General features: G+C 46.9%; 3 protein-coding genes across 3 annotated transcripts; 1 reads left to right on the top strand and 2 right to left on the bottom strand.

The window, feature by feature from the left end:
• The first annotated feature begins 781 nt into the window (after positions 1 to 781).
• Positions 782 to 6,736, top strand: C8R40DRAFT_818980 (uncharacterized protein). The gene is made up of 20 exons (XM_046236330.1): positions 782 to 1,834; positions 1,883 to 2,008; positions 2,197 to 2,544; positions 2,596 to 3,221; positions 3,285 to 3,414; positions 3,532 to 3,680; positions 3,739 to 3,834; positions 3,913 to 4,092; positions 4,257 to 4,421; positions 4,501 to 4,713; positions 4,779 to 4,952; positions 5,003 to 5,146; positions 5,249 to 5,380; positions 5,469 to 5,615; positions 5,717 to 5,808; positions 5,862 to 6,125; positions 6,191 to 6,336; positions 6,392 to 6,503; positions 6,565 to 6,626; positions 6,696 to 6,736. Exons 1-19 carry the CDS (start codon positions 949 to 951, stop codon positions 6,569 to 6,571), a joined length of 4,137 nt encoding a protein of 1,378 aa, XP_046079747.1. The 5' UTR covers positions 782 to 948; the 3' UTR covers positions 6,572 to 6,626; positions 6,696 to 6,736.
• A 3,289-nt stretch (positions 6,737 to 10,025) lies between these two features.
• On the bottom strand, positions 10,026 to 11,047 carry C8R40DRAFT_1177609 (uncharacterized protein; the record flags this gene model as incomplete). The annotated part of the gene is made up of 2 exons (XM_046232711.1): positions 10,026 to 10,754; positions 10,805 to 11,047. The coding sequence occupies 2 exons, from the start codon at positions 11,045 to 11,047 to the stop codon at positions 10,026 to 10,028; spliced, it is 972 nt and encodes a 323-aa protein (XP_046079746.1).
• An 828-nt stretch (positions 11,048 to 11,875) lies between these two features.
• C8R40DRAFT_818711 (PLC-like phosphodiesterase) lies at positions 11,876 to 13,712 on the bottom strand. Its single transcript, XM_046236329.1, has 10 exons — positions 13,459 to 13,712; positions 13,284 to 13,390; positions 13,153 to 13,228; positions 13,062 to 13,093; positions 13,000 to 13,004; positions 12,791 to 12,941; positions 12,572 to 12,741; positions 12,330 to 12,514; positions 12,175 to 12,274; positions 11,876 to 12,068 (listed from the first exon to the last, which is right to left on the bottom strand). The coding sequence occupies exons 1-10, from the start codon at positions 13,527 to 13,529 to the stop codon at positions 12,021 to 12,023; spliced, it is 945 nt and encodes a 314-aa protein (XP_046079745.1). The 5' UTR covers positions 13,530 to 13,712; the 3' UTR covers positions 11,876 to 12,020.
• Positions 13,713 to 13,973: the final 261 nt, after the last annotated feature.

Below are 13,973 nucleotides of genomic sequence, written 5' to 3'. Positions count from 1 at the left end.
TCGACTTCCTTAAATCGAATACTGTGAAAGTTCACATATTGTCGATGGGCGTTCCAGTAAGAATAAGCTTAGGTACTGGTAGGAGGTTTGCGTTGCGCACTTGAAGGGGCTGAATTAGTGCAGCTCCGGTCCGAAACACGTAATGATTATCGGCTTACAAACATAAATCGACTGTTCCATCTATTGAACGGCCAAGTCGTCGTAGCTTGTCCGTCTACCATAACCGAGTTTTGCTCCAAAAGCTCCACTCTACATAACGAAACTTTAACAGGAGATAGCACCATCAACAGTGGTCCACGTTTCTCTCGTCCTTTTCTCTAGCTTTTTTACTCTCACTTCGACCTTTGTACACCCGACACAACCTTTACGCCTTTTCGACTGGGCGCTTCCAAATCTGTTACGACCAGGATTGAAATAGAATTTAATCCGAAGCTCTCGACGGAGACAAGTCATTGCGGAGTGGATTCCGCAGAACGTTTGGTATACTAGGATATCAAGAAAGTCACAGGAGAGAGATTACCTTGGATAGGACGAGATAACATTTGATCCTTGCGCTGCGAGATTGTTTAAGCTTTCTTCCACAATCTCTTGTTGAACAGGTGAGCCATGTTTTCATTTTCGAGCCTCGTTATTTTGTTGTTTCCTTCCGCCTGGTGTTGGGACCTGTCGTCTCATTATTTTCGGGATATCTTGGTGCATCCTGGTGCCTCAGAAGGCTAAAGTGCGACCATCTGGAATGGATTAGATTGGGACGGAAATGAGCTCGAGCTTACCTTTGTGTTGACGTATTTACCTCATTCGAACCTTGCTTTGCGGTCTTTCCTCCATATTCCATCCATCCAGTTTGCTTCCCTTTCCATCAAACATCTCTCAATTTTGTCGTTTCACAGATTGCTAATAGCTTTTTATGCTCAGATCTGTTTCAACTCCTTGTCCCCATAATTCACAATGACGGCTCAATCATCGTCATTCGTTGACTATACGCCGTTCCTCACTCATCTCGTTGTCCTACTTAGTATTTACGAGAAGCCGATTCCGGCGAAGCAACGCCAAAGACGCACACCCGGCCATGTATCTCCGTCGAATCCACACTCTGTACCTTTAACACCACATTGCGATGGACAATCAACCGCGCCTATGCTCGACGCAAATTGGTCATTGGAGATAGTTCCTCAGACGACGGCAACCTCAACTATAACAGTTCTGCCTACGAATGCATCTCCTACAGGCGCCCTGTCGACCTCTAATGGCTCAATTCCCTTATCATCCCCCCAAGTCACTCAACCACTTCCCCCAACTGCATCCATTCCTCTCCCATCATATACTGGGCCCTCAGACTGGCGCACGGACTCCATTCTGCGCAGCCTAAGCGTCGTCGTTGGACGGATGCACCAAGCTGAGATGCAAAATGCCAGTTCCAAGCTACACTCTAAATTCGCCAATGGAACCGGAATTCCATCAATGGTTAACGGCGTAAGCGATTCTGTCAGGAGTACCAGTCGGCTTAACAATGAACATGGGGACGGTACACTGGATCTCGATTCGCCGAAAGTCACTCCGGCAACCTCAGCTCCGGCACTCAACACTTTTGGGAGACGATCTCCATCTCCATCTACGATTGCCAACTTCAGAACATCTGTGGCTGCAACCAACGGCGCTGCTGGCATGTTGAGTTCGGGATCGTTGTCAGCTCGAAGAGCAGCACAGGGTTTAGCCACACCTGGACGACACACTGCTTCGTCCTCGATTTCGTCTACCAGTAGCGTTATTGCTTCTTCTCATAACATATTATCATCGACTACTAGTCACATCGGACGACAGCCCGCTTCTGCTGGTAAGATAAATAGTCCGACTGCTGGGGCTAATGGTGTAACGAGTACAGCAGCAAGTCGGACAAGTTCACCGCAGACTATCGCCTCTCCGTTCTCCCCTATCATTCTGGGTGAACATGGTGAGAAGCAGCTTCCCGCTTCTGCACAAACTAGTTCGACTCCTACTCCAGAGTCAGGTAAGTTTTTGCAACCTTCGTTGTATGCGGCTTTGTTTATTTGTGTGGTTCTTTCCTCATCTCTTTTTTTTCTCTATCGTTTGGAATCGCATTCCATTTTTATACCTCTGTCCTGTAAATTTCATGAGGCAGTCGACTGTTTTCTCCATTGATCGTTTTTGCTGATTTTGATTTCGTCAATCTCACAGGTAACTCCGTCTCTTCCAAAGCCGTCTCCCGCTCAACTTCCGTTCATTCGAGCGACACAGAGGGATCGGACGCCACCTACGAAACAGCGTATGATACGGTTCAGCCTGCTCACAATGTCCACTTTACTGGACCTACTGACAGCGACTCCTCATGGTCTGATCCCTCCACGTCCACAGTCCATGGGCCCAGCTCTCACAATGAACACGCAGAAGGGCCACACATTGTCATCGACGGCCTAAATGGCATCTCGCCATATGGTGAAGCAGGACAGTTCGAGGACTATGCGCAGTACGCGCAGTGGTACTCTTCAACGCACTACCAGGGTCAATTTGGTGGAGATCAACACAGTAAGAAGGAAAGATTCGATGGTCATCGAGGATCTGATGATGAATACGCAGACGACGAGACAGAAGACAAGGAAGAAGTTACTCCTCCCCAAACTGAGCTTGAATTTCTCAAATCCCTCACGCTCTCCGACCGCGAAGCTCATTTTTTCCGTCTTTCTCGGCTTCGTCTGGCTTTTACTGTACGCATGAAGAACACCAATAACACCACCCGCTCTGGCGCAACTGGGTTTAAGGATGACCATGAATACGAGGATGAAGATAATCGTGGCTGGCATAACTGCAGGAGATGTGGCAGTAGGTTCGTTGGTGCGTTGGGTGCGTATGTTCATCCGCACATGTACGGCACGTACGGTGGATTAAGTACCACTGCGTATTGGGAATGTCCTCCGTACCTCCCGGCAGCGAATCAACAATGGTATCCCCCACCGTGGACCGTCTGGTCGAGCTTCACACGGCAGCAGTTTGCACTGCAACAGCAATCACATGCACAATGGCATTCATCTACCTCACAACTACCTTCTTCTCAAATTACGTCGATTCCTCAGTGGCGCGAATGGTATGGATTGAGCGCGTCAGATGAGTCCCCATCTGTTGTTGCGTCGGGTGGTCCGTTGGCGACTGCCGCATTGGAGAGTGGCTTGAGTGCGGTGGAGGAGTTGAGGTTGTTGAAGCAACAGGTAAGATTCGTATCCTTTGTTCTATTACAGCTGCTTATCGATGACTCCACTCGGTTTATGTAGGTCCAAGATGTGGCTAGGGTGTGTAAAGCAGTCGCCGATGGTGATCTTTCGCAAAAGATTACTGTACCAGTGCAGGGTATGGTCATGGTGACTTTGAAGGAGGTTATCAATACCATGGTTGATAAGCTGGGTGAGTTGTCACATATAATACTGACTTTTGTTCTTTTGTTTCCTTCTTGTTACCACGCATCTCCATATCATCTGTTGGCTTTTGATATCCTCTCTCCATGAGCTAATCCCCCATCAGGCCTCTTCGCGTCCGAAGTCACTCGCGTATCTCAAGAAGTCGGTATGGAAGGTAAACTTGGTGGTCAGGCGCTCGTGTTGGACGTTGAAGGGACATGGAGGGAGCTGACTGCAGTCGTGAATAAATTGGCTGCGAATTTGACGAATCAGGTAGAATCCTTTGGCTGAGTTAAGGAAGAGAGACACACATTTAGTTTTTCTCTCATAGGTCCGGTCTATTGCCAAGGTGACCAAAGCCGTCGCTCTCGGAGATCTAAGCAAACAAATCGAGGTGGATGCGAGTGGGGAGATCCTAGATTTGAAGGTGTGTATATCCTCGCTCTTTCTGTGCCGTATTAAGAGTCGCTGTTGATGCCTCACTTCTTCACTCTTTGTATTGCAGAACACTGTCAACGGAATGGTTGTCCGACTCCGAGCGCTGGCAGCCGAAGTAACTCGAGTCACATTGGAAGTTGGTTCGCAAGGAAAACTTGGTGGTCAGGCAACAGTGCCAGATGTCGAAGGTGTATGGTTCGAGTTGGTGAGGAATGTCAATAGGATGTGTGCTAGTTTGACAGATCAGGTACAGTGTCTTTCGCTCTTCTCATTCTCCTTTTATTATTTTCTTCCTTCTACTTCCACATACCTTCATGCATCTCCTTGTTCTTACTAAACCATTCCTCTCATCCAACGGTTCACGCGCACTTCACTTTGCTTTTCTTAAATTGAAATCTTTATCTAACTTAGGTTCGGTCAATCGCTATTGTAACAACCGCCGTCGCAAAGGGTGACCTCACCCAGAAAATTGAGATACAAGTAGAAGGAGAGATGGCAACACTCAAATCAACGGTTAACTCAATGGTGGATCAATTGGGCGCATTCGCAAGTGAGGTGACGAGGGTTGCGTTGGAAGTAAGTCAAGTTTTCTTTTTGCGAATTTTATGTTGTATCCCTTCATGTTGTATCCCTTCTTTACCCACAAACACTCCAGGTCGGCACTCAAGGTATTCTCGGAGGTCAAGCACGTGTCGAAGGCGTCCAAGGCACCTGGGCGGATTTGACTCGAAACGTAAACAAGATGGCGTTGAATTTGACAAACCAAGTCCGTTCGATCTCTGAAGTGACCAAAGCCGTCGCCCAGGGGAATTTGAGCAAGTTTGTAGAGGTCGATGTGCAAGGCGAGATGTTAGACTTGAAAGAGACTGTGAGCGTATATATCCCTTCTTTTCCTGTCATTTGGCTGATCACTTCTGGTGGATTTGTTCATAGGTAAACTCTATGGTAGTTCAATTATCCACACTAGCCAATGAAGTTACTCGAGTGTCGCTCGAAGTAGGCACTGAAGGAATTCTGGGTGGTCAGGCATTTGTGCCGGATGTGCAAGGAGAGTGGAAGGGATTGACGGATAATGTAAATCTCATGGCTATGAATCTGACCAATCAGGTTAGTGGTTCTGTAACTCTTTAGGAATGCATTGCTGACCTAGTATGTAGGTCCGCTCGATAGCAGAAGTCACTAAAGCCGTGGCGGGAGGTGATCTCTCGAAAAAGATTCAGGTCGATGTCAAGGGAGAAATTCTGGATTTGAAAGAGACGGTCAATGAAATGACTGAGAGTTTGAGTGTGTTTGCTGATGAGGTACGTGGAGATTTTTCCGTCTGGTCTGAGTGCGTTCCGCGCTGGCCGATGGGACTAATTTGTGGTGATGAAACACAATTTTGAACATTATGTGTCTTGTAGGTAACTCGAGTCGCCCGCGAAGTGGGCACTGAAGGTAAACTCGGTGGTCAAGCCAAGGTCGCGAATGTCGCTGGCACGTGGAAAGCGTTAACGGATAATGTCAACGTTATGGCAAAAAATTTGACACTGCAGGTGTGTTGAAACCCTCGCTTTTCCTGTTCACCTTCTCGTGTCTCCCCTCTTTTCTTCCTCTTTGAACTTTTCCTGTCCCCTTTTGTAGGTCCGGACCATTGCTGTAGCAACAACTGCGGTTGCTCGCGGAGACTTGACGCAAAAGATCGTCGGTGTTAGTGTATCTGGAGAAATGCTCAACTTGGTGAACACTATCAACGACATGATTGACCAGTTGAGTATCTTCGCAGTTGAGGTGGGTTCTATTTTATCCTAACACCCAACGTCATCCGACATTGACCGTCGCTGTCGTATTCTTTTTAAATATCTGTTTCTTTTCCTCCTTGCTATATATAGGTCAAGAAAGTTGCTCGTGAAGTCGGCACGGAGGGCAAACTGGGCGTGCAAGCCGAAGTTGGAAATGTACAGGGTATTTGGCAGGAGATCACGTACGTATCCTCTTTTTGAAACAATGCCGTTTGGAACTCGATTTCTTCCTCAGTCTCTCCGTAAACACCATGGCCGGCAATCTGACGACACAAGTCCGTGGGTTCGCACAAATTTCTGCTGCTGCTATGGACGGCGACTTCACTCGATTTATCACTGTCGAGGCTTCTGGAGAAATGGACTCCCTCAAGACACAGATCAATAATATGGTCTTCAACTTACGAGATAGTATTCAGAAGAACACGGCTGCGAGGGAGGCGGCAGAGCTAGCGAACAGGAGCAAGAGCGAGTTCTTGGCGAACATGAGTCATGAAATCAGGTAGGTGTTGTCCATGCTCTTGCCAATTTAGATGATATTGATTTTCCACTTCATGGTGGGTTCAGGACTCCCATGAATGGTATCATCGGAATGACCGAATTGACACTCGACAGTGATCTGAATCGATCCCAAAGAGAGAGCTTGCTCCTGGTACACAGTTTGGCCCGTTCACTGTTGTTGATTATCGATGATATACTGGATATTTCAAAAAGTAAGCCATTATTCTGTGGGTAAATTACTTCATTCACACGGAGCCTTCACTGCAGTCGAGGCTGGTCGCATGACGATGGAAGCTGTTTCCTACTCTATTCGCCAAACTGTCTTCGGCATTCTTAAAACTCTCGTTGTTCGAGCCTCGCAAAATAACCTCGACCTCACGTACGATATCGAGCCCGACATCCCAGACCAACTCATTGGTGACTCTCTCCGCTTACGTCAGGTCATAACCAACCTCGTCGGAAACGCGATCAAGTTCACTCCGAGCAAGGTGACGAGGAAAGGGCATGTAGCGCTCAGTTGTAGGCTTTTGGCGATGGACGACCAAAATGTGACGCTGGAATTCTGTGTCAGTGATACAGGAATTGGAATTGCAAAGGATAAGTTGAACCTTATATTCGACACATTTTGTCAAGCCGATGGGAGTACGACTCGAGTGAGCGGTTCACGGGTCCTTTTGTGCAAGACGCTGATAAGATTGTACTTTATAGGAATACGGAGGCACCGGTCTCGGTCTCTCAATATCCAAGCGTCTTGTCTCCCTAATGCAAGGAAACATGTGGGTGGAATCCGAAGTTCAGAAAGGATCACGGTTCTTCTTCACGATCTCCTCTCAAATATCTCAAGCATCCCTCGAGTCCACGCTATCAAAGATGTCGCCCTTCGCTAAGCGAGCAATCTTGTTCGTGGATACATTGTATGATAAGACTGGAGTGGATGATAGGATACGGGAGCTGGGCTTAACGCCGCATGTCAGGCACACAGTGAGCGAGCTGGTTAACAAAGACAATTGCCCACATTTCGATACGATCGTAGTTGATTCGTTGTCCACAGTGCGTAATTTCTTCCTTCGTACCCACTCTTTTATTTCACCCGTTACAAACTTTGCTCATCCAAGTCCCTCCCTTCCTAGGCTGAAACCATACGTGAAATCGAGCATCTTCGATACATCCCCATCGTGCTTCTCGCACCATCAATGCCCCGACTCAACTGTGGGTCGTCTACTCAGCATACCGCTATCCAAATTCGCTCATCCACGTCCTACTTCCCTCCCTTTTCCCATGACCGGCACCAATCAGTGAAATGGTGTTTGGACAATTCGATATCTGCCCAGGTCACCACACCCGTATCAGCTCAAGATCTGGCTAGTGCCCTTGTCAGTGCGTTGGAGAGCAACACGGTTAGCCCGGTCGCCGCTGCGAATGATGTAACTTTCGATATCCTTTTGGCGGAGGATAATTTAGTCAATCAAAAGTTGGCGGTGAAGATTTTGGAGAAGTATGGGCATTCGGTAGAGATAGCGGAAAACGGGAGCTTAGCTGTTGATGCATTCAAGGGTAGGGTGGCACAGGGGAGGCCCTTTGATATAATTCTGGTGCATTACTTTCTGCATAGTCTGAGACTAACAATACTGACGATGATGTCCTCTTTCATTACAGATGGATGTCTCTATGCCGTTTATGGGTGGTATGGAAGCAACCGAGCTGATTCGGGAACATGAGATGAAGCATGGGTTAACGCCGATACCTATAATTGCACTGACTGCACATGCAAGTAAGTTATTGTTGTTCATGTTCTCTCTCTTGCTGGTTGTTGACTCCGTATCATAGTGATTGGCGACAGGGAACGATGCCTGCAGGCAGGAATGGATGATCATATCACGAGTGAGTGGTCTTGCTTGTTTACGTCGGACTTTTTCTGTCTCCTTCGGAGCCGTGTTGGTTATGTTGTAAATGAACTGACTTCTCACTTGCATGTAGAGCCGTTACGTCGTGCAGACCTGCTGAACTCCATCAACAAATTGGCAGGCGAGAGAAATGTCACCAAGCATCCGCTTTTGCGGAGGGCTATCGCAATGGCTTAGTCTGAGTTCGGAATTCTATCTCCCGGTACATACTCATTTTCTCTCGTTTCATTTCGCCGATTCTGTCTTGTTCAGTTCAGTATCAGCTTACCGATGCCCTATATCCATTGTCCTCATTCTTCCACACCTTTGAGTGAATACCCATTCTCTTGATCCTCAGTGCTCTTCCAGTGATTTCTTGCTTTGTATTACCACCCTCATCTGCCGTCTTTCAGTGATTCTAATTTACCGCGGTCTATGCTGCCGCTCTTCTCTCACCTTAAAGTATCTACCTATGCTATCAGCCTCTATTTCTTTTTTGCGATTGTATTCTTTATGTGCAATGGATAATTAAGCCCTGATTCATCATTCATTTTTGCATACTTTGGCATTTGATAAACGCCTTGACTGTAATCTATCTATCTACGGATGGTGTCCGAAGGATGGAATGTAACCACAGGATCTTGCGAACGATTTTCGTAAGTATTTGTGTTTCCTGACCACATGTACCGATCCCATAGGTCCACTTTGATGCTGATTTCCACTTGATAATCCCTGATAATCCCCTGCTAAACGGCTGCAATGACTGAACTAAAGGGGTGATTGCTTAGTAAATCGGAATATCCACATCAAGGAAGTCCGATAAAACAGGACTCCACATAGACTCCACGGGTCCTTCCATCACCTTGCTTAAGGTCTATTCTACCCCGGAATTGGACATTTTTGATGTGCAGGCACACTTTGAGCTTGTTTTATTCTGAAGGTTCCACAGCAATTCACTCCTCCCAGCATATGGCAGCCCCGTACCCACTCGCGGCGCGCCCTGTGCGCGCTGCGTTTTGAATCTACCATGTACCAAGCAAGGTGTGGTCCACGACAGTGGAGCCTAGTAAGTACCATACGAGGGTTTTGAAACAATTGATGATTTGATTGCAGAGAAAGTCAGAACAAGGAAGACAGGGCTAGCTTTATCGAGCGGTTCATTTGTTGAAGCTTCTTCTTACTCGCAGTTCGCAACCTAGTTCGCAACAGGTTCGCAGCACCAAACTCATAACTTCTCATCACACCTCATCAGACAATGTTTCTTCCCAGAGAAGTGTTCACTGTGTTCTATTGAGCTCACTATCATCAGCGCGATTCTACAGCGTTTGACTCGGACTTCGCCTTCATGAGTGGCACCCTTTGCTTATTCAAGCAAATCGACGACGGTACGAGGGCTTTTGAAACAGCCTGCGAAAAGGGCAACGATCGGTAAAGGAAGACGCCACGGTGAAAAAGTCTGTACGCCAGTTCCGTGCCGACGCGGGCATCGCAATGACTATTGCAGGCGCGCTTTCACAAGACACCAAGACTATAGCTGAAGCGGTGCGTGCTCTCCACGAATAGGTTCGCCGACCGGAAATCTTGTCCCCGTCCCTCCGCACTGCTCGTCTATGATGATGGACAGGAATGTGGGTGAATGGAAGAATATCAACGTTGACACGATACTACCCACTCACAATCTTGCATCACCAGTGAACGTTTGTATGAGAGGAATGTTTCCTTTTATGCCGGTTCATCCACACTTCCAAGTAGATATTCCCTACCCACAACCGAAGCTTATATCGATATTATAATTGAAATGTTTTCTCGCCGAGCCTCTGTATTATCATGTATCATTGATCAATAATCCCCACAGATCGAATCGAGCAAATAAAACTGAATGATTTTCATATTTCTCTTGGATGAGTTCGCATATCGCATTCATTATTCGAGTTGACAACTTGAAAAATATCTAGAAGAAAAATACCCAAAGATTACGATAATGCTAAATATGACCCAACAAGAAACCCGATTCGTTATTATACAAAGTTTCGCAGACTCTGTGAAAGTGTTCGTTCATAGCTATAGGGAGCCATTGAACGAATGTCCTGAGGGAGGGAGGGTTCGTTCAATTTGAAGGGTATCAGTTGGCCTGTGGAGTTGTGATGTAGGCGATCATACGAGGATACCGGACGATTGGAGGATCGGTCATTTCTGAATGAAGCTGTAGAAAGTTCATGCTCAAAGAAACTTTGAGAATGTGTGATTGTTCCGGGTTGGGTCGACGACGAGAGTTCCACCGAAGGGCCTGAACGACCCTGAGAAGAAAGATATACATTAGACTGTTCGTATTGGTCAGATACAGCTGCTGATTGAGGCCGCATGTGACGAGCCCGAGAAGTAGAACCGTCCACTGGATTAGTGTCACTGGAATAATTTTGTGCCATGAATTCTGGGTTCCAGCTCTCGGAGAGATTATTGCGGGGGCTCGAAGTTGGAAGGGAAGGAGGGGGAGAAGGATTTGAAACGGGCGAGTAGAGTTGCAAAGGTCGAATATCATTAGTGGACAAGCCAGTATGGTCACTATATGCGTAGAAATTTGATATGGGCATTGTCGAAGGAGAAGGACGCCCACGTTCCCAGTCGATTAAAGTACGCTCTTCAGGAGCCTGGACGTCGTAGTCATCACTCCTCGTCAAATTCTGGAAGGATTTGATGGATGCTGCTGCGGAGGATAGAGAAAATATGACTTTGTTTAAGGCACGAGTCTGGCCAGATTCTTATGAGTACATGTAGCGAGGTAAACGAATGGACACACCTTTTCCGTATCTGCTTCAGTTGTCGGAGAAGCGAACAGTGTTTCTTTGCGATCTATTTTCTGACGCAATTTATATTTGAGATCTTGGACCTCCTTCGAAAGCCTCAGATTATCCGCTTCAAGTTTCTGGTATCGAGTCTCCAAATCCGAGATATACTTCGCCTTTCGCGCTCGGTAATCTCTTTGTAAAATCAAAGAACGAGTCAAGGGAGCACTGATGTCGCGCTTACGACCACGAACCATAAAGGTACGAACAGAAACAAGCTAAGTGATGGGTTAGGGAGAGGAGCAAAAGCTAGATCAAATAGTCCCGTTGATCCTCGCTAATCTGGGGGACAAAAAATGGATTCTGGTTACTTATATAAAGTCAGCGAGCTTAAAAAGTTGGAAGATTAAATGTGGTACCTGACAGTATCTGACACATGGGGATGGAAACCTGTCGGCGGCTCACCGTTGAGAAGTAAAGATGTTGGTCGATTGGATTCACGATATAGTAGTAATGTAGATTTCCGATGGTAGCTATATGACCACGGTCAGTAGGATATAGCTGTTACGAGGCTCGAGCGCTCATGAATCCTCGGCCTATATAGAGAAATCGATAGGTAATTACATGTTACGGGACTAAATCCTTGGGAAGTTCAATGAAATAAACAGAGGAGGCGCCACATAGCTGCTCCACCTCCTGTGCGAGGAGAGTAAGCCACCATCGAGGTCATAAATCACAAGACCAGAGCTTGAGGCAAATGGCCTTGGTGGAATATCGGAAAACAGATCTCTAGCAAGTATATTGATTGCGCAATAAATCCATCGAGTGCGTGTGGGGGCGCGCGCGCACCGCAACCTCGATTGAATACGAGGCGGCAGTGGTTCACCGAAAAGGAGATCAGCCGTGTGTACCGAGAAACAAGGAAGTGAAGAGTTATGCATACTGTACTGCAAAACCGCGAGGACTTAGTGGACAAATGGTTAAAAAGGCGCGATTTGTTGAGCTTTCAGGAACAAGAGCTTGGGCTCCCGCAGCTTCTAAATAGGGATCGACCAAGGCTTCCTGCCCGTGATTTTCAGGTTCCTGTTTATTCGGGAAGGTTCGGAGCTTCGAGGTCGAATAAAGGTGGGATAACGAAGGCTGGCCGTCAAAAAATCTAATTCGTAATTGAACAAAATGTGCTAGTGCTTACATAAAGTTAAGGATAGACAACGAAGAGTTTCACTGGATTCAAACCAACAAAATGACACCAAAACATTTCCTCTCGTAAAGCTGGATCTCTTGGACAAATGATAAGAGATAATAGTCAATAGAGTGCTCAGGACCATACATCGGAATCCGGTCGGAGCTAAATTTACGAAGAAAATCCATTCAGCTCATCCACTGCTTGCAGCCCTGCTCCAATGTTTACAAAGTCAAGCATAACGAAGTTCGGAGCAACTCCGCCTGCCAAGGGCGCACAACCATTCGCGTCCGCAAGAATTCTGAAGTCAACACGGTGAGCAACCAAAGGACCCAAGCAGAATTGATCACACGCACGAAGCCACCCCGTTGGTCGTCGAGGCATCTTCAGGATCGCTGACGAGAACACCAGTATCGAAGACATTGATATCAAGGTTGTGATTGAGCATGTTCAAATGATCCACGGTTGATAGTGGTCCCGCAATTCGGTCAACAGAGCAGGGAAAACTGGGTTCAGTAGAGTCGAAGGGCGGTTCCCACAGCTGAAGGATTGATAAGAATATGACAGGAAAGTGGATGTACACGGGCCACTAACGCACCATCGTGAATTCTGGGAGGATATAATCAACGGGAGCACCATCGGTACCGTCCGCGCCAGCGTCCATGAATGTGATCACTCGTTTTCCGCTGTCGATCATTTCGCCGAGGGTAGGCCAGTCAGAACGAGTCATCGGATTAGTGGGCGGTACATAGGATACGGTGTCGATCCCTAGTCGAAAGGTTTAAATCTACATCGGTCCCGACCAGTCGAGACGTACCAGCAGCAACAAAAGTAGGAGCCCACACATCCGGAATCGATAACCCATCAGAGTTGGTAAACAGAAGGGTCAAGACCTCGTTTGGGTTTGCATCCAACCAAGTTTTGACCGTGGCGAGGTAGTCAACAACAGTTCCTCCATCGAAAAGAAGCTACAAGTGAAGAAGACATCAAACGAAGTTGGGGAAGCCCACAAGTAGTCACACATACGCAGCCTGAAGAAAAGTTTAAAAGAGTAATCAAAATCAATTTGAATCATCATTGTCACGTACTGGTATGGCAGAAATGAAGCACTCCATCGTTCCTAGGCATTAGCAAAATATCACAACGGCAAGTACAGATGAAAAGAAGGAAGATTCATACAAATGTCCTTCCGCTTGAAGAAAACGAACTCCAAGACCGAGTTGGGTTGGGATATCAACTTCTTGATCCCTCGCCACTACAAGAACGTTGATGAGTACGAAGGATTATGTCTAGAATCTGAAGTAGCTCACGAGCAAGAGGGTCACTGCTGAACGCGTACGAGTCGTGAGAACCAAGGAACGTAGTATTTCCGTATGGTCTGGTACAAAGCTCTGCGTGGCCGTTACAAATGGTTGCCCTGACCAGTTGAAGATAGGATCAACACAGGATTAACACAACCGAAATTAACAAGAATATCCGACTGACCTCTTTGTCGGTAAAATCACGCCTAATGCGACGTATATAGTAGACAGCGTGAATAAGACGGATAGACGCATCTCGCTGTTTCAACAAGGGAAGATGACGGGCAAGCACAGATTGTAGTCAAAACCATTTGGTTTATATAAGCCCTTGAGAAGGTTTGCAGAATCATGTTTGGGTGCATGTGGTTGATGTGGTTGGGCGAGCTGAACACACTGGCACCGAAGTCGTTCTGACACGTGCGTTGTGGCATGTGAATCGACTCAGAGGAAGGAAGTTGATTACTGGGTTGGAACAATCAACCGCGTTGCGACACCTTAGCGTTCGGGGCTCAGTCTCCCCAGAAACGCCGATGACAGTGAATGCAAAGTTGTATGACTTGATATTACCCATATGGATTCTACACCAGTGTCAGCGAGGCGGCTCACACTAGTACGATACATCATACAATATATATTCCAGGAACATACCCTAATTTCTTATTTGCAGAGGTTGGAGAGACCAGAAACCAGAATCACTTC

This window comes from Lentinula edodes, assembly GCF_021015755.1.
Source record: "Lentinula edodes strain Le(Bin) 0899 ss11 chromosome Unknown C8R40scaffold_66, whole genome shotgun sequence".
Lineage (NCBI taxonomy): Eukaryota > Fungi > Basidiomycota > Agaricomycetes > Agaricales > Omphalotaceae > Lentinula > Lentinula edodes.
The sequence above is the reverse complement of the archived record's forward strand: the minus strand, read 5'-3'. Positions and strand labels throughout refer to the sequence as shown.

Bases quoted from the DNA above. Each gene is read 5' to 3' on its own strand.
- C8R40DRAFT_818711 (XM_046236329.1), bottom strand. From the start codon at position 13,529: ATGCGTCTATCCGTCTTATTCACGCTGTCTACTATATACGTCGCATTA. The intron at 13,391-13,458 runs GTCAGTCGGATA...TCAACTGGTCAG, and splicing joins GTGATTTTACCGACAAAGAG to GGCAACCATTTGTAACGGCC. The intron at 13,094-13,152 runs GTATGAATCTTC...GCTAATGCCTAG, and splicing joins CTTCAAGCGGAAGGACATTT to GAACGATGGAGTGCTTCATT.
- C8R40DRAFT_818980 (XM_046236330.1), top strand. From the start codon at position 949: ATGACGGCTCAATCATCGTCATTCGTTGACTATACGCCGTTCCTCACT. The intron at 1,835-1,882 runs GTAAGATAAATA...TAACGAGTACAG, and splicing joins ACGACAGCCCGCTTCTGCTG to CAGCAAGTCGGACAAGTTCA. The intron at 4,093-4,256 runs GTACAGTGTCTT...TATCTAACTTAG, and splicing joins GTGCTAGTTTGACAGATCAG to GTTCGGTCAATCGCTATTGT.